At 44.4% G+C, this 24,405-nt stretch overlaps 1 protein-coding gene across 4 annotated transcripts in view; it reads left to right on the forward strand.

Moving 5' to 3' along the window:
• The window catches only part of PTAFR (platelet activating factor receptor), a 34,748-nt gene extending 13,793 nt beyond the window's left edge, over positions 1-20,955 (forward strand). For 2 of the 4 annotated variants that reach the window (XM_027109475.1, XM_027109476.1), the window contains exon 2: positions 18,422-20,955. In XM_027109475.1, the coding sequence (XP_026965276.1) occupies positions 18,438-19,496 (1,059 nt within the window). In that variant the 5' untranslated portion in view covers positions 18,422-18,437 and the 3' untranslated portion in view covers positions 19,497-20,955. Of the gene's footprint in view, positions 1-1,848; positions 2,529-4,847; positions 4,871-18,421 lie in introns of those variants that run through there. The other 2 variants (XM_027109478.1, XM_027109477.1) reach the window with 2 other exon arrangements.
• Positions 20,956-24,405: the final 3,450 nt, after the last annotated feature.

Below are 24,405 nucleotides of genomic sequence, written 5' to 3' on the forward strand. Positions count from 1 at the left end.
GTGGTGGGGGAGACTATGTGGGGGGAAGACCACCCCTCGGCAGCCCCTCCCCCCTTCTTAATTCTACAGGAGGGGACCTTCAGGGTCTAAGTTTGGAGCTGAGCTCAGCTGGCTGATGGGAGAAGCATGTCAAAAATTTCTGCAGATCTCTTCAGTTTATAAAGTCCGTTTCAATTCCCCAAATGCCTTACTCTTGACCAAACCCTTTACCACACCCAACCATCTTCCTTTTCGCAATAGTGTTTGAGGTTTGGTTGGGGAGGGGTGTGTGCAGATGAAGATCCCAAGGCTTAGAACTGGGGAGAGACTCACTCTAGGTGGTGGGTGAGATCAGAGCCCAGATCCTCTGATCGTAATTCCTGATCGTAATTCGTATTTCTCTTCAGCCACCCTTGGTTGCTGCTTCCAAAGGAGGAGATATGTGGCTGCTTTGGTACATTGCTGATTTGTTTGCTCATTCATTCATTCATTCAACAAACATTTTCTGAGGGGGAGGGAGGAGCTCACAGTTTTTGATCAATAACCTCGTGCATCAGTTGCTTCATTTTGCACTTATAACTTACCCTATGAGGAAGGTTCTATTATCACCATTTTGCAAATGAAGAAAGAGAGGCTTCAAGGGCTGAAGATCAGCTAGGAAAGAGCAGAGCCAGGTGCAGATCTGAGTCTGTGTGACCGCAGGGCCTGTGTCCTGCAACCTACATTTTCCCTTGGGCCAGCCCCTGAAGATGTCAGAATGATTCCTGGTATAACAGAGGTGTGCCCTTGCTGGGGAAACCCAGAGGAAGAAGCACCTCCTTGGGTGCTTCCTCTTCCCTGCCCTGGCTGACTTCCAGGAGGCAAGAAGTGGGGGAGGGTGACTCACAGACAGATACTACCTGGGTATCTTGGACCCAGAAGGAGAGACTCAGGCCAGGCTCAGGGTCCCCCAACTCCACAGGGATGTCCTAGATCAGATGAGCAGAGACTGAGTCTCATCAATATAATATATAAACCTGGGATCAGGTGGGCCCCAAGTGAGAAAGAAAGTTGGGAAACTCTGATGCCCAGGCCATCCCCCATCTCTGGGGCCCTAGACCCTGTCCCTGACCTCTTCCCGGACAATGAGCTCCATTCATCCACCAATAAATGTACCTAGCGTGGTGCTAGCCTCCTTGTACTGGAAACCATGTAGAGCCTAGTGCAGAATTCCCCAGAGGTCAGGAAACTTGCTCCCTTTATTTGCCCCTCAAATCCTTCTGTTTCCTGGACAAATGGTAGTGAAACCACTCCATGAGGGGAATTTTTAGAGGATATGACCAGAAGCACAGAGGCATGGCCAAGCCAGGGCACAAATGTCAAGCATCAGGGGAGGCCAGAATAGGAGGTAACTCACTTATTGAGCATGTTAGAAGTTTACCTGCTTTCAACCTCAAAGCTATACTGTGAGGTCAATGTTCATATCATTTCTGTTTTATTGATGTGAAAACTAGGACTCACAGAAGGGAAATGATTAAACTATGGTGTTTTAAACCTTTATTTTATTTATTTATTTATTTATACTTTTTGGCCGCCGTATGGCATGCAGGATCCTAGTTCCCCGAGGATTGAACCCGTGCCCCCTGCAGTGGAAGCACGGAGTCCCAACCACTGGACCGTCAGGGAAGTCCCTGAACTATGGTGTGTTATTGGTCCCAGGGAATCTAAGGGCTGGGAGTGGCTGAAGCTGGTGTGAGAGGTTTGGAAGTGAAGGATGAGGGACAATGTGACTCTGTGTGTATGTGTGTGTGTGTGTGTGTGTGTGCGTGTGTGCGTGTGTGTGTGTGTGTGTGTGTGTGTGTGTAATGCCTGAGGACCTGTACCCAGGGAGTTCCCAGCCCAGAACGGAAAGAGAAATCAACAGCCATTATAATGCAGTGTGATTTGTTACGGGAACCAAAGGTGGCGTCTCTAACCCTTTCTGGGGCAGAGAAGTAAGACTAACAGTAGCTAGCATTCACTGAGCTCTTATTATAGATCAGGCATTTTCCATTTAATCCTTACAAAAATGCTATGATGTGGTGTTAGGATTCTTTTTTTTAAACAGATGAATGAACAGAGGCTTATGGAGGTGAAATTGTCTTGGGCGAGAATCGGCTGATAGCATTTTGCCAACTGTCTCTAGCTGCCATAAAAAGATGTGACTGGTTCCCAGAAGTTTTCAGGGTTAATGATATATCTGGAAGCTTGATATAGGTGGCTTCAAGCTGGGGTAAACTTGGGATGAGCTAGATGTGAACGGTTGCAATGACAGTGGTGCTATTTTGAGAAACGTTTGATCTGATCTAATCAGCTGATTGTCTGGATTCCCTGTAGATACAGCTTTTTAGAGCTGTTGCTCATGAATACCTGAAATTGTGTTACATTATTCATTGAATCTTCGCACCATGCTGGGAGCTATGTGCTTGAAATATTATCAGCTCCATTTACAGGGGAAGGACCTGAGGCTCAGAGAAGGATAAGCTTGACCATGGTCGTGAAGCCAGGACAGAGACAGGATTTGAACGGAGGTTTGTCTGACGCCAGAGTCTGTGATCTTAACCACTGTCCTTTCCCAAATACTTTATATCCTTTATCTTGCTGGGTGCTCACAAAAAGCTCTATAGGGTAGATGTGTTATTGTCCTCATTTTATAGATGAGGCCCAAAGAGGGGAAGCAGTTTTACCAAATGTCACACAACTATTAAATAAAAAAGCTGAGCCATATGATTCCGAGTTAAAATTATACAATGTATTTTCAAATCTGCGATCTCTGAGACCCGTTAAAAATTGTTTTTATTGGGGTAAAAAACATGTAAGAGACATGTTATACCACAGATCTCTGGAACTTTTTCATCTTGCATGACTGAATCTCTGTACACATTGAACATCAACTCCCTGTTTCTCCCTCCCTCCAGCCCCTGGCAACCACTGTTCTATTTTCTGTTTCTGTGAGTTTGATTACTTTAGAAACCTCATATAAGTAGAATCATTCAGGATTTGTCTTTTTGTGATTGTTTTATTTCACTTATTAATATCCTCAAGTTTCATCCATGTTGTAGCATAGGACAGGATTTCCTTCCTTTTTAAGGCTGCATAGTATTCCATCATACCACATTTTGTTTATCCATTCATCTGTTGATGGACATTTAGGTTGCTTCTATCTCCTGGCTATTGTAACTAGTGCTGCTGTGAACCTGGGTATACAAATACTTCTTCAAGATCCTGTTTTCACTTTTTTTTTGGAAATATACCCAGAAGTGAGATTTCTGGATCATTTGGGAGTTCTATTTTTAATTTTTTGTGGAACCTCCACACTGTTTTCCATAGTGGCTGCATCATTTTATATTCCCACCGACAGTGAGTGCATAAGTGTTCCAATTTCTCCACATCCTCACTAACACTTGTTATTTTCTACTTTTATGATTGAGGCCATCCTAATGGGTGATATCTTATTGTGGTTTTGATTTGCATTTCCCTGATGATTAGTGATGTTGAGCATCTTTTCATATGCTTTTTTTCCCCCCTGCCTCTTGGCAATTAAAAAAAAATTTAGTTTATTGAAGTATAGTTGATTTATAATGTTGTGTTGATTTCTGCTCTATAGCACAGTGATTTAGTTATACATATATATGTATATATATATATATATACATTATTTTCCATATTATTTTCCATTATAGTTTATCACAGGATATTGAATATAGTTCCCTGTGCTATATAGTAGGACCTTGTTGTTTATCCATTCTATATATAATAGTTTGCATCTGCTAACCCCAAACTCGCAATCCATCCCTCCCCATCTTTTCACATGCTTGTTGGCCGTTTGTATATCTTTGGAGAAATGTTTCTTCAAGTCCTTTGCCCATTTTAAAATTTTTTTGTTGTTATTGAGTTGTAAGAGTTCTTTATATATTCTGAATATTAATCCCTTATATTATTTGCAAATATTTTCTACAGTTTGGTAGGTTGGCTTTTACTCTGTTGATTGTTTCCTTAGTACACAGAAGTTTTTAAGTTTGATATAGTTCCAAATGTCTATTTTTCCTTTTGTTACCTGTGCTTTTGGTATCATACCCAAGTAATCATTGCCAATTCCAATGTCATGATGATTTCCCTCTAGGTTTTCCTCTAGGAATCTTATAGTTTCCAGTCTTATGTTTAGGTCTTTAATCCATTTTGAGTTAATTTTTGTATGTGGTTTAAGATAAGGGTCCATCTTCATGCTTTTGCATGTGGATATTCAGTTTTCCAAATACCATTTGTTGAAGAGACTATCCTTTCCTCATTGTGTAGTCTTGGCACCTTTGTCAAAGATCATTTGACCATATATGTAGGGATTCACTTCTGGGCTCTCTATTGTGTTCCGTTGGTCTTCATGTCTGTTTTTATGTCAATACCACACTCTTTTGATTATTGTACTTTGTAATATGTTTTGAAATCATTAAGTGTGAGGCCTCCAGCTTTGTTTTTCTTTCTCAAGATTGTTTTGACTCCCAGGGGTACTTTGAGATTCCTTATGAATTTTAGGATTATTTTTTCTATTTCTACAAAAAATGCCATTGGGATTTTAATAGGGTGTTGAATCTGTAGATCGCTTTGGGTAGTATGGACATTTTAGCAATATTAAATCCTCCAATCCATGACCGCAGGATGTCTTTCCATTTATTTGTGTCTTCTTTAATTCCTTTCAGCAATATTTTGCAGTTTTCAGTGTACAACTTTTTTGCCTCCTTGGTTAAGTTTATTCCTAAGTATTTTATTCTTTTTGATGGTACCATAAATGGGATTACTTTCTTAATTTCCTTTTCTCTTAGGCTCATTTTTAAATCCTCATTTTACCAGTGAAGAGACAGAGACACAGAGTCATGGGGTGAGTTTAATGTTTGAACCAGGATTTGATTCCAGCTTCAACTCTGCCTGGCAGGAGTTAGATGAATGCAGAGCAGTCCCTCCCCTGCCTTTGCCCTGTTCAATTCCCCACTTTGGGGAGCAAAGGTAAAAGCAGGGCCCCAGGTCGAAGGCAACTCTTCCCGGGGCCTTGCAGCCTCTGAAGCGCCTGTTCTCAGGCAATAGGACAGGTCTGTGAGTGGATGAGTTGGCCAAGGAGTCGTTTGCTTCCACCAGGGGCCACAGCTCGGCCTGGGAGAGACAGGATGGGCCTTGGAGTTCAAAATCTCACTGGCCACTTCCCAGCTATGTGACTGTGGACAAGTCTGTTTCCTTCTCTGACATCATTTTTTTGCTGGAAAAATGGGCATTTTGTAAAACTCACCTTGCAAGGCTGATTTGAGGAGGAAATACGATCATGGGTAAGAGGTGTCTGTTCATTTAATCAGTGAATGATGCCCAGTGCCCTGAGCTTAGGTGGGCTGGCTCTGGCTCCCCTCCAGTCATGCCCTCCCCCACAGAGCTCGGAGTCCTTGGATCCCGGAGGGAGTGCCCACTTGGAGCCAGTGCCCCTCCCATGCTCCCAGGCTTGCCAGGCTTCAAGGAGCTGCTGATTCATGGAATGTGCATGAAGTTAGATATGACTGATTTATAGCTTATAAATATTTAGACATTTGTACTCTTGACCCCAAATGGCCCCACAAATGTTAGGGGCCAGTCTGACTGGTAAACCCAACGTCCCAACCCACAGTCCACACTGGGGAAGTAATCAGCACGTAATTCCTTCTGCCCAGATCTCAGTGGTCCCTCTGACTGTCCAGCTGAGGATGGGAGCCCTTTCTCTAGGTCCCCTAAGGGGCTGGGATTGTTTGCAGACAGTATGGGAATGGCAGTCAGTGGGGGTTGGGACTGAATACTCTGCAGGGCAGAGGGTGGGAGATACAGGTGGTAGAATTCTTCTTGTCTCCATAAATATTTATGCCCCCCTAGCCCACCCCCCAGCTAAATGCTGGGCCTGGGCCTGCTGCCCGGCCTTGATCCATCAGGGAGCCCTGCCCACGTGTTAAGTTGAGTGGTCTGAGTCTCCTCTTCCTTCTCCCTCCGAATGCTCCTTCCCTTCCTGAGGCGTTGAAAGCTTTGTTGGCATTAGCCCAACACCCTGTCCAGAGCTGGCAGGAAAGCCAGTATGTGGGTTAGAGTCCCTGGGGTCACTGGTGATCCACAGTCCCCTCCCCTGGCTCCAAGTGACTGGGCCAGTAGTGAGAGGAAGTCCTGGCCATTTGTGGCTACTTTGCATGCTTATCTTTGGAAACATTGTTTGGCTTATAAGATTTTGCAGATGAAGAAACTGAGGCTCAGAGAGGTGAAGTCACTTGCCCAAGGTCACACAGCAAGTAAATGGCAGAGCCAGTTAAGAAGCCAGGTCTTTCTGACTCCAGAGGCCTTTCCCCTACCCTGCCTTTTCCCCCCAGAGAGACTGGACACCTTTCCTTCATACTAGTTTCCTCTGAATAATTGTCAGGGCTTGGTCATTCATTCATTCAGTCTTTAATGTCTGACACTGAAGATAAAGAGATAAAAATGATCTAGTCTCTGCCCTCAAGAAGCTCTCAGCCTGGCGAGGAAGGGCACAGAAATCAATATTTACAACATAGAGTGTCAGATGCTATGCTGAGGAATGTGCCCAGTACCATGGCAACCCAGAGAAGGAGGCAACTCATTCTGCCTGGGGCAAAGAGAGAAGGCGTCCTGGAGGAAGCACTCTTTAGATTAGGTCTTCAAAGATGAGTAAGATTTTGCTAGGTAAAGCAATAGGCAAAAGGCATTCTCAGTAGGGGCCACAGCATGTGCAAAGGCACAGAGGTTTGAGGAGAAATAGTTTTTAGAGAAGCAGCAAGAAGTTCATTGTGGCTGGAGTAGAGGGTGAGTGGTAGTAGAGGCTGGTGGGAGATGAGATGGGGAAGGAGCTTGCACTTGGTCCTAGGCAATGGGGAGCCATGGAAGGTGTTAGAACAGGCAAGTATGTGGCTGACAGCGTGTGGAGGCACAGCACTGCTCAACATTCAGTGTGCGCGTGAATCACCGGGGAATCTTGTTAAAATACAGATGCTGGAGCAGCAGGCCTGAGGTAGAGTCAGGTTCTACATTTCTAGCAAGCTCACAGGTGATGTTGCTGCTGCTGGTGCAAGGACCACACTTTGAGTAAATGAGGTTGTAGAGGGCTCACTCTGCCTTGCCTGGAGGCTGCTCTGGGGAGCAGGCAGCCACTGGTGCTCTTGTCACTGGAGAGATCAGGCCTCTACCATCTTCTTGGGTCAGCCCTCTTGCAGCCCTCACAAAAGAGTCAATCTTGCTAGTTGCTAGATATTTGTTCACTAGACAAATGTTTGTTAAGCTCCTACTCTGGCCAAGCTTGTGCTGGGTGCTGGGGATGGAGAGAGGAATTGGAAATGCTACTTTCTGGTCCACGTCACCACCATCTCTTGCCTCTGACATAGTCTCTCTGCTTCCACTCTTGTCCCCTACCCTCTATTCTCTGCCCAGCAGCTGGAGAGAGAGATCCTGCTGCTCATGTGCTTGACATAGTCCAGACCCTCTGATGTTTATAGAATAAAATCCAAACTCCTTACCATGGCGTAGGAGTGATTTGGGGTCTGTTGCCCTCAGATCTCATCTTACTCTTCCCATTTCTCTGGGGACAGTGACCTTTCAGTTCCCTGAATGTGACACATTTATTTTTAGCTCAGAATATGATGAACTTATTCCCACTGCAGGCCCTTTGCACGTGACACCCTGTGCCTGGAATATGCTTCTTCTAGATTTTCTCTTGACTTGTTCCTTTTCACGTTTTAGATTTTAGCCAGGGGAAGACACAGGTTTTGTAGGACTCTGAAGCTTATACAATATGTGGGCCCCTCTTTAAGAGACACAAAATTATAAATATACAATTAGGAACAAGGCCTAGGAAGGGGTCTTAAAGCTTAATTCCTTGGCTTCATGGTATATCTGCCTCTAGTTTCATTTATATGTCACCTCCTCTGAGAAGCCTTCCCTGGTCACTCTATTTTAAGTAGCCCTCTATCCAATCTTCGTCATGTCACTATTTTTATTTCTTTTATTGAATTCATCACAATTTGAAATTACCTTGTTCATTTATCTCTGTACTTATTTTTGTCTGTTTTCCATGACTAGAGTATAAGCTCCTCAAGGGCCAGAATCTTGCCTGTTTTATTCCCACAGTGTCCCCAACACAGTGCTGGGCAGTCAGCAGGATGTCAGGTGAATGAATGGACATGGGCTCATTCCTCAAGAAGCTAAGGCCTAGTGGCAGAAGGACACACACAGGCAATTTCAGTGAGCTTTGGGAGCCCAGGGGATGGGCACTTAACCGGGTCTTGGGGGAGAGGCAGGATGTGAAGAGGTCGGAGAGGCTTAGGAAAAACTACCTGGAGGAAAGGAGGCCTGAACAGCTTTAAAGGATGATCAGTAGTCAGCTGGGCAGAGAGAGGGAGGGGAGCATGAATGAAGGCGTGGATGTATGAGCCCCCAGACCCAGAGGAGACTAGGCTGGTTACATTTTGGGTGATTTCAAGGGTTCTATTGATGCAAAGGGATTATGTTTGGGATGAGGGCCAATGGAGTGGGAGTCACCTGGGGACCTGTGACTGGAGAGAAGGCAGCAGAAGTAGGAAGGGCCTGGGTGGTGGGTATTGGAGGCGCCAAGGACGAGGCTACTGGCAAAGGCAGGGGTTCCACCCAAGACGTCCACACTGATTCTGGTCCTGTATCTGGAAGGAAGAGGCCTACCTCTGCTGGGCCTCCTGTGAGGGCCGTGTGGACTGGGGAGGCTCAGGGTTCGGAAGGACCTGAGTACACATTGTCTCAGGTTGGGTTCCTGCTTCTCATTTGAGATTAGCACACTGGCATGTTTTTCCTGGAATATTTTAAAGCAAAACTGAGATATTGTGTAATCCTACCTATAAATTCCTCAGTATGTGTGTATAATAGATAAGGAATTAAAAATCTAAAAGTATATAACCAATATATCACGATCACAGCCTCACAAAATTAGCATCAATTTCTTTTCTTTTTTTTTCTGGCTGTGCCTTGCAGCTTGCGGGATCTTTGTTCCCCGACCAGTGCTGAGTCCTAACCACTGGACTGCCAGGGAATTCCCAGCATCGATTTCTTAATTCCATCTAATACTTTGTGTTTGAGTTCTCCCAGTTGTCTAACAAATATATATATATATATATATATATATATATATATATATATATATATTTTTTTTTTTTTTACAGTTAGTTTGTTTAAATTAAGATACACACAAGGTCCACACACAGCCTTTATTTGCTTAACTCAGCTTCTCAAACGAGAATTTGACATTCCACTTCCTTGCCTCTCATTCACTCCTGAACGCATACTTAGGAAACTACTGTCCGTCTGATCAGGGAGATAGATTTCTGAGTGGCCCTGTGCAATGTTTGCTTTCCTGTCTTCATTGTGCTGGATCTCGCTGAGGCTTTTCACACCGTTGGCCACACACTCTTGAAACCTTCTTCTGTTGGGTCTTGCGTGGTGGTCCCCTGGTCCTCCTCCTCCATCTTGACCATCCTGTTCCTACCTGCAGTGAACATGGTGGTACATGACTCTTTTTGAATTATGGTTTTCTCAGGGTATATGTCCAGTAGTGGGATTGCTGGGTTGTATGGTAGTTCTATTTTTAGATTTTTAAGGAACCTCCATACTGTTCTCCATAGTGGCTGTATCAATTTACATTCCCACTAACAGTGCAAGAGGGTTCCCTTTTCTCCACACCCTCTCTAGCATTTATTGTCTGCAGATTTTTTGATGATGGTCATTCTGACCGGTGTGAGGTGACACCTCATTGTGTTTTGGTTTGCATTTCTCTAATGATTAGTGATGTTGAGCATTCTTTCATGTGTTTGTTGGCAATCTGTATATCTTCCTTGGAGAAATGTCTATTTAGGTCTTCTGCCCATTTTTGGATTGGGTTGTTTGTTTTTTTGATACTGAGCTGCATGAGCTGCCTGTAAATTTTGGAGATTAATTCTTTGTCAGTTGTTTCATTTGCAAATATTTTCTCCCATTCTGAGGATTGTCTTTTCATCTTGCTTATGGTTTCCTTTGCTGTGCAAAAGTTTTGAAGTTTCATTAGGTCCCATTTGTTTATTTTTGTTTTTATTTTCATTTCTCAAGGAGGTGGGTCAAAAAGGATCTTCCTGTGATTTATGTCATAGAGTGTTCTGCCTATGTTTTCCTCTAAGAGTTTTATAGTGTCTGGCCTTACATTTAGGTCTTTAATCCATTTTGAGTTTATTTTTGTGTATGGTATTAGGGAGTGTTCTAATTTCATTCTTTTACATGCAGCTGTCCAGTTTTCCCAGCACCACTTATTGAAGAGGCTGTCTTTTCCCCATTGTATATTCTTGCCTCCTTTAACAAAAATAAGGTGGCCATATGTGCGTGGGCTTATCTCTGGGCTTTCTATCCTGTTCCCTTGATCTATATTTCTGTTTTTGTGCCAGTACCATATTGTCTTGATTACTGTAGCTTTGTAGTATAGTCTGAAGTCAGGGAGCCTGATTCCTCCAGCTCTGTTTTTCTTTCTCAAGATTGTTTTGGCTATTCGGGGTCTTTTGTGTTTCCATACAAATTGTGAAATTTTTTGTTCTATTTCTGTGAAAAATGCCATTGGTAGTTTGTTAGGGATTGAATTGAATCTGTAGATTGCTTTGGGGAGTATAGTCATTTTCACAATGTTGATTCTTCCAAGAATCCAAGAACATGGTATATCTCTCCATCTGTGTGTATCATCTTTAATTTCTTTCATCAGTGTCTTATAGTTTTCTGCATACAGGTCTTTTGTCTCCTTAGGTAGGTTTATTCCTTGGTATTTTATTCTTTTTGTTGCAGTGGTAAATGGAAGTGTTTCCTTCTCTTTCAGATTTTTCATCATTAGTGTATAGGAATGCAAGAGATTTCTGTGCATTAATTTTGTATCCGGCCGCTTTACCAAATTCATTGATAAGCTCTAGTAGTTTTCTGGTGGCATCTTTAAGAGTCTCTATGTATTGTGTCATGTCATCTGCAAACAGTGACAGTTTTACTTCTTCTTTTCCTATTTGGATTCCTTTTATTTCTTTTTCTTCTCTGATTGCCATGGCTAGGACTTCCAAAACTATGTTGAATAATAGTGGTGAGAGTGGACAACCTTGTCTTCTTCCTGATCTTAGAGGAAATGGTTTCAGTTTTTCACCATTGAGAATGATGTTGGCTGTGGGTTTGTCATATTTGGCCTGTATTATGTTGAGGTAGGTTCCCTCTATGCCTACTTTCTGGAGGGTTTTTTATCATAAATGGGTGTTGAATTTTGTCGAAAGGGAAGTGCAGAGTCTTAACAATTGGACTGCCAGGGATGTCCATTCTCTTCCAATGTTGGGCTCTTCAGGGTTTAACCCTGGATCCTCCTGGGTGTTTTTCAGGCACTCCACCTGTGATATGGCCCCTATGAAGTTCATCCTCTACGCCCCACACTCTTCCTCCTCAGTGTCATTTCTGTGAAGACAGACACCACCCAGCTCCATTCATCTGGGCCAGACAACCTGGCCATCCGTGTCTCCTCCCTTTCTCTCAACCACTATCCTGTGCATCTCTAAGTTCTGTCCATTCTGTCTCCCAACTCATTCTCACAGCCATCCATTTCCATCCTCTCTGCCATGTTCCAAGCTTCCCTTTGGTGCTCTGGACAGTTGCAATTATCTCTTTGTTATCTCCCTGCCTCTGACCTGAGGCCCCTCCAATTCATTCTGTACACAACAGTCAAAGCCATATTCCATAAACCTGAAACTCCACATCCTTCAATGACTCCCCATTTCCAGCAGAATCAAATACAAACTCCTTTAGCCTAGTATGCAGGACTCTACTTCAGTTGACTGATGCTTGCTTTGTAGGTCCTGTCTCTCCTCACCACCACCCCACCCACCTTTTAAGTTTTAGCCAAACCAAACTTCTCAAGTTCCCTGAGAACAAGGCACATCCTCTCCTGTTCTTCCAGACGTCTTCCTCTCTCCCAGCTGCATCTGGCTAACTCCTTGTCTTCCTTCAGCATAAGCAGGAGTCCTTCCTGACTGTCAAGTCTGGGTCACGGGCACACTCAGAATGACCCTGACATCTAGAACCCCCACCATCCTAACACTAAGCACCTATCTATTTCTGAATCTCTCTCTTGCAAAATGGCCTGTGAGCCACTGAAAGACAAAGACGAGGTCTGTTCTCAGAAGCCTCAGGACTCTGCCCAGGCCAGCAGCAGTGAGCTTGTCCAGAGAAGGCATGAATGAGTGACTGAATGGGTGAGCTGGGCTATTCTGTGTGTGCCCCATTCACATGGTGAGACTATTTTTTTTTTAAATCAATTAATACCAAAAAAAAAACCCCCCAAACCCCTCGAAATCCATGATGAACAAAATACCAAAAGTTTAAATGAAGACAGGATCATAATAGTGCCAGGCAGGGCCGTATTAGAGCCTGGGGCAAAAGGAAGCATCAGTTATACTGATTTTGATTCTTCAAATGATTGCATCCAAATATTATTTATCTTGATTACTGAGGTTTTTGGCGCTCCCTTAAATTTTGTACCCAGGTGAGCACCTCATGAGCCTTATTCAAATCCTGATCCTCATGGGAAGACTTTCTCAACAGGCCTGGGCAGAGGTGGCGTAAGGGGCAGGGACCAGGAGGATGTCCTGAGTGGAGTCCTTTGCCTGGAGAAGGATAGTTTCTGGAGGACAGTTGTCCCTACTCCACTGTGCTGGAGGCTAAACCCAAGAAGAGGACAGGACTTACTTAGGGGTGGGGATAGGGTGTTGGGGGTGGATAGGGATGTGACTTCCTCAAAGACCCAGAGTGAGCACCACACACCTCCCAGCTGTGGGCTGCTCCCCACCCCCGCCTCTCAGGCCCCAGGAACAGGGTGCCCTAAGGCACAAAGGTCCAGCAGGAAAAAGAAACAAGGCCAGTCCCAGATGAATGGGTGTCTTAGGCTCAAAGGAAATGGGGGGACGGGGTGGGGTGGTGAACTGAGACTGTGGAGCATTGATCTTCAAATTTTCTGGCCTCAGGATCTCTTTATATTCTTAAAAATTATTGAGGGCCCCAGAGAACTTTTGTTTACATGGGTATACCTACCAATATTTACCGTCTTCAAAATGAAAACTAAGACATTCTAAAAATTTTTGTTTTTAAATGTAAAAACCAATAATAAACTCGTTTCATGTTAACATAAATAATGTTTTTAGTGAAAAATAACTAAAGTTTTCAAAACATAAACAATTTAGGGAGAAGAGTAACATTGATTTACATCTTTTTTTTGCCCATGTCTTTAATGTTGGGTTTAATAGAAGACAGCTGGATTCTCGTATTCACTTCCACACTCAGTCTATTGCGATATGTTGTTTTGGTTAAAGTATATGAAGAAAATCTGCCCTCACACAGATGTATGTGTATTTGTAAAGGGAGGAATATTTTAATGGCTTTTTCAGATAACTGGTGATACTCTTCTTTGATTCTACATCAGAACTCCACAAATGGTAGTTTCTTAAAAGTTAGTTGCAATGTATACTGAATCATATCAACAAACTTTTTGTCATCCGTGAACAAGGCAATGTATTGGTCTATCTTGCCCTTTGAATCTTTTACCTCTATGTAATTTTGAAACATCATGCTTTCCTCATTTGGAAAATATTGGTTCACTGAGATATACAGGTCTTCCAGATATTGACTTTTCATTATAAGATATCAAACAATTGTATTAATTAATGTCACTACCAATCTCATCAGAAAATTCTTTGGATATTGGAAAGCTGTCAAGCTCATGCTGGCAGATACAGATTTTCCAAACATTTTAATCTTTTCTTGGAAGTTCAAATTTTAATCATGGCAGCAAAATCCCATCATTGGTTTTACTTGAAGTGACAGGATCGCTTTATTTCCATAGTGACTTTTTGAGAAAAAAGTCTGCCAGATACCCAAGTCTCTGAAAAGCCATAGTTTGTCAGTCATTTTTTCAAGTGATAATGATGATCCAAAAAACAGCTCAGCTCACAGCTCAAACAATGGCATTGGGTCTTTTTCTGAAGACAACCACTCTACTCCAGTTTGCAGCAGAGATATTTCATGTGTATTTCCCATTCCGATACACAGATTATTAAAAGGATGTGTACTGGGCTTCCCTGGTGGCGTAGCGGTTAAGAATCCGTCTGCCAATGCAGGGAACACGGGTTCGAGCCCTGGTCCGGGAAGAGCCCTCGAGCCGCAACTACTGAGCCCATGTGCTACAACTACTGAAGCCCGCGTGCCTAGAGCCCATGCTCCACAACAAGAGAAGCCACCGCAATGAGAAGCCCACTCACTGCAACAAAGAGTAGCCCCCGCTTGCCACAACTAGAGAAAGCCCGTGTCCAGCAACAAAGACTTAATGCAGCCAAAAATAATAAGAATTTTAAAATTTATTTAAAAAAATATAATAAAAAAATAAAGTGAAATTGGCTTTTTTTTTTTTTACGCTGAATGCGTAGCTGTGAAAGATATGACTCCTATGATAGTTTGGCACCCCTGCCTTGACTGGTGCTAAGGAGCCAGCAGTTTTGCTCACCCTTTTGTAATGTCGGTGCAAATGTCAGTCAACTCAGTGAAGAAGACAAATAATGTCTTGGTATTATTATGATGATCATTTTGACCTCATGGATTCCCTGAAAGTTTTCAGAGATAGACCTCCTCTCTCATCCCTCATTTACATGGACCACCCTTTGAGAGTTACTGTCTTACACCTATGGGATCAGATGGCAGGGTCACCTTTAGGAGTGGAAAAGATCCCAGCTGAGTAGAAGCTAGCAATTTGCTGCTGAGGAAGCAGAATAAAAGTATGTAATTCAAATCAACTATGTAATTCACAATGCAACTTGAGGGTGAGTTTTTTGTTTTTAAAGGAATCGCAATGATTTCTTGGAATAATTGAACCTACATTTATTTAATTAACATAGACAAACCACTACCATATACTAAATAGAACAAAGAACAAAATTTTTCTCAATCAAGAGAAAAATTCTAATTACAGCCAGTCGTTTCTTTAAACTCACCTGTAAGTATCTATAGACTTCTTCAAGTGTTTCCACTGTTCTGGGGCTCCCTAAGGGGTGGGTGTAATTAACAAGGCTTATTACCCATTCCTTTTATTTATTGATTCATGGTGCTGGGAATAGTGTTGATTAGGCAGACAAGGTCCTTGATCTGCCAGTGCTCACAGTCAAGTGGGAGAGTGTGAAACGATCATACAAACATGAATACGATTACAATTGTGCTAAGATTTAAGAAGAAGTATAGGGAGCTTTGAGATGGGACTTGACCTGACCTGGAGGTCATTGAAGACCTCCCTGAAGAAGTGAAATTCAGCTAAGGTCTGAAACATGAGTTGGAGTTGGCCAGGTGGCAGTGGGGTGTGGATAGGGAAGCATGTTCAAGGCAGTGGCATGGTATGTGTGCAGGCTGAAGCAGGAGAGTTCTGGGTGAGTTTGAAGACCCACCTGGGAAGTCCATTTTGGCTGGAACCTGGTGAGAAGGTGGCATGAGATGAGGGTGGAGTGGCAGCCAGAGGTCAGGGCAAGGGCCATCAGGTGGCCTTTTTTCCAGTTCCTGGAACCTACCAATCTCTTTCCTGCCATAGTGCTAGACTCATGCAGATCCCTCTGCCTGGAACTCTCTTCCTAGGCTCTTCTTTCAGGCCTCAATGGAAATGTCACCTCCTTTCAAACTAGATATCTTGGGACTTCCCTGGTGGCGCAGTGGTTAAGAATCTGCCTGCCAATGCAGGGTACACGGGTTTGATCCCTGGTCGGGGAAGATCCCACATGCCACAAAGCAACTAAGCCCATGTGCCACAACTACTGACCCTGCGCTCGAGAGCCTGTGAGCCGCAATTACCGAGCCCATGTGCTGCAACTACTGAAGCCCACGTGCCTACAGCCCGTACTCCACAACAAGAGTAGCCACTGCAATGAGAAGCCCGCTCACTGCAAAGAAGAGTAGCCCCTGCTCGCCACAACTAGAGAAAGCCCGTGTGCAGCAACAAAGACCCAATGCAGCCAAAAATAAATAATAAATAAATAAATAAATAATTTATATTAAAAAAGTAGATCTCTGTTTTCTTCTCCCTGTCAGCACCCTATTTTCTTTGTATAGCAGCTATGTTTGTTTACACTGCTTTTGTCTATCGCCCCCACGAGACTCTAAGTTCCCTGAAGGCAGGGTCCTGTCGGTCATGTTCACCCTGCCTCTCCTGTGTTTGGCAGTGAGCCTGACACGCAGTTGGTGCTCAGAAATATTTTTGGTTGAATGTATGAATGAACATATGAAGACAGAGCTAGATTTGAGATCCTGGCTCCATCCCTTAATGCTGTGTGACCTTGGACAAGTCACATAACCACCCTATACTCCGTTTCCTATTCTGTAAAATGGGGATCTTACTTCCTATCTCAAAGGGCTTTCGCGAGACTCAAAGGTAGTGCGTGTGGAAGCACTGAGCAGGGTGCCTGGCTCCAAAAGAGATGCTCTTAAGTGTTAATTGTCTTCCTTGCTTCTCACTGCCTATTCCCTGCTCTTTTCACTCTACTATGATATATGATGAGCCTTGGGCCTTGCTTAATCCCGAGTCTCTTGCCATCCCATCCCCCTCAGCTGCAACACAAACATAAGAGGGGCTTCCAGGCTCACGTGATGGCAACACAGTGGGAGGGACAAGAGGGGAGGGAGGAACTGGTTTTTCTGGACAGTGGATGGGGACAAAGAACTGTTGAAAATGAACCAGACTTTGGGTAGTGCGATTATGGCTACTTTTAATCTTCTTTCATATATAGTTGAATCTTGAACAACACAGGAATTAGGGGCGCCACCCTCCCCACAGTTGAAAATCTTCTTATAACTTTACAGTTGTCTCTCCTTCTGTGGGGTCCGTATCTGTGGATTCATCCAACCATGCGTCGTGTAGTATTGTATTTTTGTATTGTATTGTATTGTATTAATCAAAAAAAAAATCCATGTATAAGTGGACCCACACAGTTCAAACCTGTGTTGTTCAAGGGTCAACTGTACTTAAAACAAACACCTTTTTGTTTTGAAATAATATTAGGCCTTCAAAAAAGTTGCAAAATAGTACGAAGAGTTCATTATATGCCCTTTACCCAACATTCTCAATTTATAAAACAATAGTACAATGATCAAAACCAGGAAATGAACATGTTTACAGTATTATCTAAATTATAGACCTTATTTGAACTTCACCAGTTTTCCCCTAACAATATTTCTGTTCCCGGGTACAATCCAGCATCCCACTTTGCACTTAGTTGTCCTATGTCTCCTTTATATCCTCTGATCTATGATAGTTCCTCAGTCTCCTTGTCTTTCGTGACCTTGACACTATTGATCAGTCATTTGGTAGAATGTTGCACAATTTGGCTTTGTCTGATGTTTTCTCATGGCTAAATTGAGATTATGCATTTTTGGCAAGAATACCACAGAAGTGGTGTTGTGTCGTTGTCAGTACATCGTACCAGGGGTACATGATGTTGACATGTCTTACTAATGATGATGCTACTCTTGTTTACTTGGTTAAAGTATTGTCTGTTGGGCTTCTCCATTGTATACTTTTCTTTTAAAATTATACTTAAAAATTTTTAATTACTAAAGCAATGCACACTCCTAAAAAGTTTAAACAAACAAAAAAAAATGTAAAGTAATTATACTTCCCACCAAGCCCACCTCACCTTTCCAGAGGTTTCACCACTGTCATCGCTTTGAGGGGTAACCTTCTAGATCATTTTCTATATCATATACAAGTACATAACGGGGTCATACCAACTTTTTTGTTTTGTTTTGTTTTACTGAACAATATTATCCAGGGACAACTTTACATGGCAGTACAATCAGATCTAACTCATTCTTTCTAATATATAGCTACTATTTCATTCTCTGGGTGACTCTAATATACATCTGTGTACTTTCTAGATTGTGTATGGGCATGTGAATTATTTTTTAACATAAGGCATTTTACCATCAAAATTTTTATCTCAAATTTCATCACTAGACCAATATTCAAATTTTGTCAGAAATTAAAAACCATAGAATTTAAATTAAAAAAAAATTTAATTTCCATCTGTTTCATCACCAGGAATAGATTATCTAAAACTCTAAGTCAAAACAAGCTAAAGAATAAAAAAGTATATTTTTAAATGGAACAAGAGAAAAGAAACTGAACTGCCACTGATTTTATTGAATGTCAGAGGCCATTCATTTAAAAAACACACCATTATTTTATGTAGGAAGAAAAAAAATGCCAATTAATTGGAAAATGCCACCAATTTTAGAGTGTTTAAAATGTGCAAAATGGGAGTCTTGGAACTGAGTAAATCAGATAGTCCCTTGTTAGCCCTTCATTAACCGGAATCTCTGTGTGGTCTTCCAGGCACAGGTAGGATCCTATGACCAGCTGCCCACTCCAGCCCACCGTGATGGAGGCAAATGATTCCTCTCGTGTGGATTCTGAGTTCCGATACACCCTCTTCCCAATTTTTTACAGCATCATCTTTGTGTTGGGGGTCCTCGCCAACAGCTATGTGCTGTGGGTCTTTGCCCACCTGTACCCTTCCAAGAAATTCAACGAGATAAAGATCTTCATGGTGAACCTCACCATGGCTGACCTGCTCTTCCTGGTCACCCTGCCCCTGTGGATCCTCTACTACTACAACGAGGGCAACTGGATTCTTCCTGAATTCCTGTGCAACCTCGCTGGCTGCTTCTTCTTCATTAACACCTACTGCTCAGTGGCCTTTTTGGCCGTCATCACTTATAACCGCTTCCAGGCTGTAACACAGCCCATCAAGACCGTTCAGGTCACCACCCGCAAGCGTGGCATCCTTTTGTCCCTGATCATCTGGGTGGCCATTGTGGCCGCTGCATCCTACTACCTCATCCTGGACTCCACCAACACAGTGCCCAACAAGACGGGCTCAGGCAACATCACACGCTGCTTTGAGCACTACGAGAAGGGCAGTATCCCAGTCCTCGTCATCCACATCTTCCTCGTGTTCAGCTTCTTCCTCATCTTCCTCGTCATCCTCTTTTGCAACCTGGTCATCATCGTCACGCTGCTCACGCAGCCGATGCAGATGCAGCGCAATGCAGAGATCAAGTGCCGGGCGCTCTGGATGGTCTGCACGGTGCTGGCTGTGTTCATCATCTGCTTTGTGCCCCACCACATTGTACAGCTGCCCTGGACCCTGGCTGAGCTGGACTTCCAGAAGAGCAACTCCCACCAGGCTATTAACGATGCACATCAGGTCACTCTCTGCCTCCTTAGTACCAACTGTGTCTTAGACCCCATCATCTACTGTTTCCTCACCAAGAAGTTCCGTAAGCACCTAACGGAGAAGTTTTACAGTATGCGCAGCAGCCGGAAATGCTCCCGGCTCACCACGGAGACAGGCACCGAAGTGGTCATGCCGCTCAAACAGGTCCCTGTCAATTCCCTCAAAGATTAGGCCCAGATTGTTTGGAGCCCAGAGGCTTATCCTCCATGGACATCATGGAGGGACCTGGGGGAGGAAGGGGTGTCTGATGCGGCCCTGGCATCTGCTCCCTGGGCACTGGTGGCCCATTAGGTATGGAGGCTACCTCACCAAGGTGTCGATGCTGGGTAGAGCCAGACTGCTGGGAAATCCAGAACTTGAACGAGCCCTTTCAGCCACCTTTGGGCACATGCCATAATAACCTTGGTTGGTAACCTCATCCCGAGCGCCTGAGTCTGACAGCTCTGGAAGGAATGTCAGGGCCAGGGGCAGTCCTTGGGGGTTGACACTGAGCCGCCCAGTTCATCCTACCAGGACAGCAGTCCCAAATGAGTAAGTTCTAAAGTTTTGGGCAACCACTCCCTTTATCACTAAAAAGTCAGAGAAGGGGTTTTGGAAAAGGGACGCTCCCCTCGCTGCGTGGCACCGTCTTTGGGATAGACTTTTAAGCTAGGATGGTGCCGCCCAGTCTCTACCTAAAGGCACAAGGTCTTTGTGGCACTCTCAGGGGAAGTGGCTTGGTGGAACCCTCTCCCGAGTCATGCAACAACCTGTATTGAGTGATGATCAGAGAAGATAAAACATGCATAGACCGAAAGCTAGGATGGGGAGCCTGTCTCCTGGGGCAGATGTGTGTTTCCGCACAGGCCTCACCTCAGGCCTGGGGCAGCTCTGGGGCAGCGGGAGAGACACAACACCCACATCCACCTTCTGTCTCAACAAGGGACCCTGAAGAAGTAACTCCTGCAGCACAGCCACCCACTGTGGGTGGGCAAAGTCCCCTCAAAGCCAAATTGGGGCCCTCCAGGCCACTGCGATGCCCAGAGGCTTCCGTGGGAAAGGGCAGTTAGGCTGAGAAGTACCTGCAGGAAGGCCTCCAGAGTGGAAGGAGTCCGTAGCTCCCCTCCCCACCTCACCTTCTGAGAGGCCCCTCTGACTTAGCTGCCACGAGCTGAGAAGAGCAACTAGAATCCCAAGGGCAGGCAGGCACTTTGAGTTCTGGGTGCAGAAGAGAGGTGAAAACTTCTCTTGAGGAGTTCTAGATGCCCGAGCCTCCTCTCGCACCCTGAGCACCTGCAGTGTGAACCTGACAGCCTCAGACCCAGGGGCTAGGAGGAGCCTTCCCTGGTTTCCAGAAATCGTCTTCCCTTCCAGCCAGTGACCCCACAAAGCTGGGATCCTCGTTTCCCGCATACTGGGCTGATTTTGATAAATGCCTCCCAATGGGCCAGAGACCTGCTTGGGTCTGGGGTGGCAGTTGTGGGCTGGACTTAGCAGGTGGTGACTAGGTGGATAGTGCAGCGGACTTGAACTTCGGGGTCACACAGACCCAGGTTCAAGCTGTGGCTTTGTCACTTCCTGCCCAGGGCCTGTGAACTGAGTTTCCTACCTCATAGAGTTATGAGGAGCAGATACCTCTAGGTCAGGCTGACTGCTCATCCCAGATTCTCCCGTCTTCTGAGAATTTGTTCCCCCGACCCTCCGATAGGCGCTGACGGGATGAGAGGTGAGCGTCTGTCTCTAGTGGGGCCAGTCAGGTTCTCGCTTGGGAATAAGCAGCAAGATTCAGGGATGCTCTTTCAGGCTCTGCAGGCCACTTACCGGAACACATTTAAACTCTGGAGCTGTGTGTGTGTGTGTCTGCATGTGTCTGTGAGGTGTGTGTGTCTGCATGTCTGTGTGTGAGGTGTGTGTGTGAGGTGTGTGTGTCTGCATGTGTATGTGTGTGAGGTGTGTGTGTGTCTGCATGTATGTGTGAGTGTGTGTGTGAGGTGTGTGTCTGCATGTCTGTGTGTGAGGTGTGTGTGTGTGTCTGCATGTATGTGTGAGTGTGTGTGTGTCTGCATGTTTGTGTGTGAGGTGTGTGTGTGTGTGTGTTTGTGTGTGAGGTGTGTGTGCGCGTATGTGTGAGGTGTGTGTCTGCGTGTATGTGTGAGTGTGTGTGTGTGTGAGAGGTGTGCGTGTGTATGTGTGTGAGGTGTGTGAGTGTGGCCAGCGGGCCAGGGTTGAGGGAGGCACCTGCATGAATGTAGTAGAGAAAACGGCTCTGCTCAGAGAGAAGACAGAGGTGTGCAGAGCAAGGCAGAGACCGGGGGGACCGCAGGGGCCTGGAGAGAGGAGGGGCCGTGCTTCCAGCGGCCTGCTGGCTCCCTTCCTCCAGGCCCAGCCCTTCTCGAAGCTCAATATCTGCGCTGCTTCCTTCGGGTCCTTGTGAGACTCCCTTTTAGGATACATTCTCTTATTTTGCTTAAGCTGATTTGAGTGATTATCTATTACTTGCAACCGAAAGAGTTCTGAATGAGATAAATGCTTGTATGCTAAAGCACAGTGTTTCTTGAATTTCAGCCGTTTGTGTACTCCCCTCGTAAATTTTGCAATATCCATGTACCATCTGTATGTTTACTCAAGAAATATATTTCTCTAAATCGAGTCACTTTTTAAAACTTTCACCTGTTTAAAAGAATGCTTTAGAACTAAATTGTAAATGAAAACAAATGCCACCTGCCACACATAGAAGGTAAAAATAAACACAAAACACAAATATTAAAATCAAGGGACTTCCCTGGTGGCGCAGTGGTTAAGAATCCGCCTGCCAATGCAGGCGACACAGGTTCAAGCCCTGGTCCGGGAAGATCTCACATGCTGCAGAGCATGCGTCACAACTACTGAGCCTGCGCTCTAGAGCCCACGTGCCACAACTACTGAGCCCGCAAGCCACAATTACTGAAGCCCGCGCACCTAGAACCCATGCTCCGCAACAAGAGAAGCCACTGCAATGAGAAGCCCGTGTACTGCAACAAAGAGTAACCTCTGCTCGCCGCAAGTAGAGAAAGCCCGCGTGCAGCAATGAAGACCCAATGCAGCCAAAAATAAATAAATAAAATAAAATAAATAAATTTATTTTAAAAAAAAAGAAAATCAAAATGCTCTTGGTGTCCTGTTTACAGTCACCTCATATGCCCCACAAGTTGCATAGCACACTTTAGGAAACATTGCTATGTATATAAAGTACACAGGGTCTGCATTCAGTAAGTGCTCAATAAAGAGACAGGCAGTTCCGAGATGGTATCTTGTGATTGCCCCCTTGCTTCTCTCAGAATGTTGCTCCAACACACAAGCCAGGGTCTCACTCCCATCCAGGCCCAGGGGAGGTGGTAATTTTAGGTTGTAGCTCATGCTACGGCTCTGATGATTGCCTCACCACTCTGAATACAACCACCTTTACTGCCCCTGTGACCTCTGCCTGGTTGTGACCTTCTCAGATGCTTTCTCTTCTTTTTGACCCAGCCCAGAACACCTCTTCGAGGCAGCCTTCCTGAATTCCTCTAGACAGGTTAATTGACCTAGCAGCATTTTAGGTCTGGGAGGGTGCAACTTTTTTATACCCTAATAACTGTTGAAGTTTATCCATTTCAATGTATTCTTTCCTACCCTGGGGGCAGGAACTGAATCTTTCTTTGTTTTAATCGAAGTATAGTTGCAGGAAATGAATCATAATCAGTGTATCCACATTTCTCATGTGACGCCTAGAAATGAGCTGTCTATCTCCAAAGCTTCCTGCTTCCCCAGGGTGCAGCATAAGCACACATTGACGTATACATGCACTTATTGTGAAAGGGTTTAAGAGGACTCTCTACAGACAGACAAGGAAGGAATTTAATATATATTTTTCTGGAGTTCTACATCCATATTTAAAAAAAGATGTCAGGGATTTTCAGAGGATCAGAACCTTTTGAAGCTGGTAGGGTCCAGTTCCTCCATCTTACTAAGAGGAACATGGGGCTCAGAGGGGCCATGTGATTGCAGAAGTTACATAGCGTGGAATGCACTTGTGTCTCTCCCTTCTTGCAACGGTGACAGGATTACCGGAAAAGCTAAGTTATAATTCTTTTAATGAAACATCACCAATCAGGATTTCCAACCCATGTTGGACATCACGAAGTCCTCACCCTGCATTTTCCCCTGATCTCAGCCTTGACCCCAGGCAACCACCAGTGATCTCACTTAGAGAACATTCACTCAGGCAAGACCTGGCCCCTTACCTCATCCAGATGAATCGTAGACACAAGAGTGGTAAGTGTAGGTCACAGCTGACTAGAACTGGGCACATTTATGCCTATTTTTACTCATCTATGCTATATCTATGCTTAAGACCTGAGGCCACAAACAGATATAATAAACCCTCTTGTTAAAACACCTGGTTTTTGTGCAGACTTGGTATTTCTGTAATGCAAATCATGTTTTCCCTATCAGCAAGCCATCCTCCCATCTACCCAGTCATCTATCCATCCATCCATCCATCCATCCATCCATCCATCCATCCATCCATCCACCTGTCCATCTAGGTATCCAACAAATACCTATGGAGTACCTGTTTTGGTCCAGTAACTATGCTAACTACAGTTTTTGTCTACTGCCTCACTGTAACCTCACACCCTCCTTGAAAGTTAAGTGATTCAATCCCCACAGAAACGAATAAAATAAATAAGGACCTGAGTTGACTGAATAAGGCAGTAGATGACTCCCAGGTACTTGGTACAGAAGGAGAGGGCCTACTTTTTGGTGAGCCCCAGATATTTGCTTGCCACTTTCACAAATCTTATCTCACTGAGTCCTCACAACTACTGTACAGAAATGATATTTTTCATGTTCATTTTACAGATGGGGGAATTGAGGCTTAGAGGGCTTCAGTGATTTGTAAGTGTACATGAGCCAGCAAGCAGCAGAATAATATTCAAACCCAGATCTGCCTCAGTAAATATGGGTCCCTTCCCTTCTTTCCTCTCCCTGTTTGACTGTACCCTCACTCAAGCCCTTCTAGGTACTGTCCTAGCTTTGATGTGTGCTGGGGTAGGGGTCTCTTGAGGGGAATAGCAGTTGG

This window comes from Aethalodelphis obliquidens, unplaced genomic scaffold (assembly GCF_003676395.1).
Source record: "Aethalodelphis obliquidens isolate GAN/ISIS:26980383/991018 unplaced genomic scaffold, ASM367639v1 scaffold9, whole genome shotgun sequence".
Taxonomy (NCBI): Eukaryota; Metazoa; Chordata; class Mammalia; order Artiodactyla; family Delphinidae; genus Aethalodelphis; species Aethalodelphis obliquidens.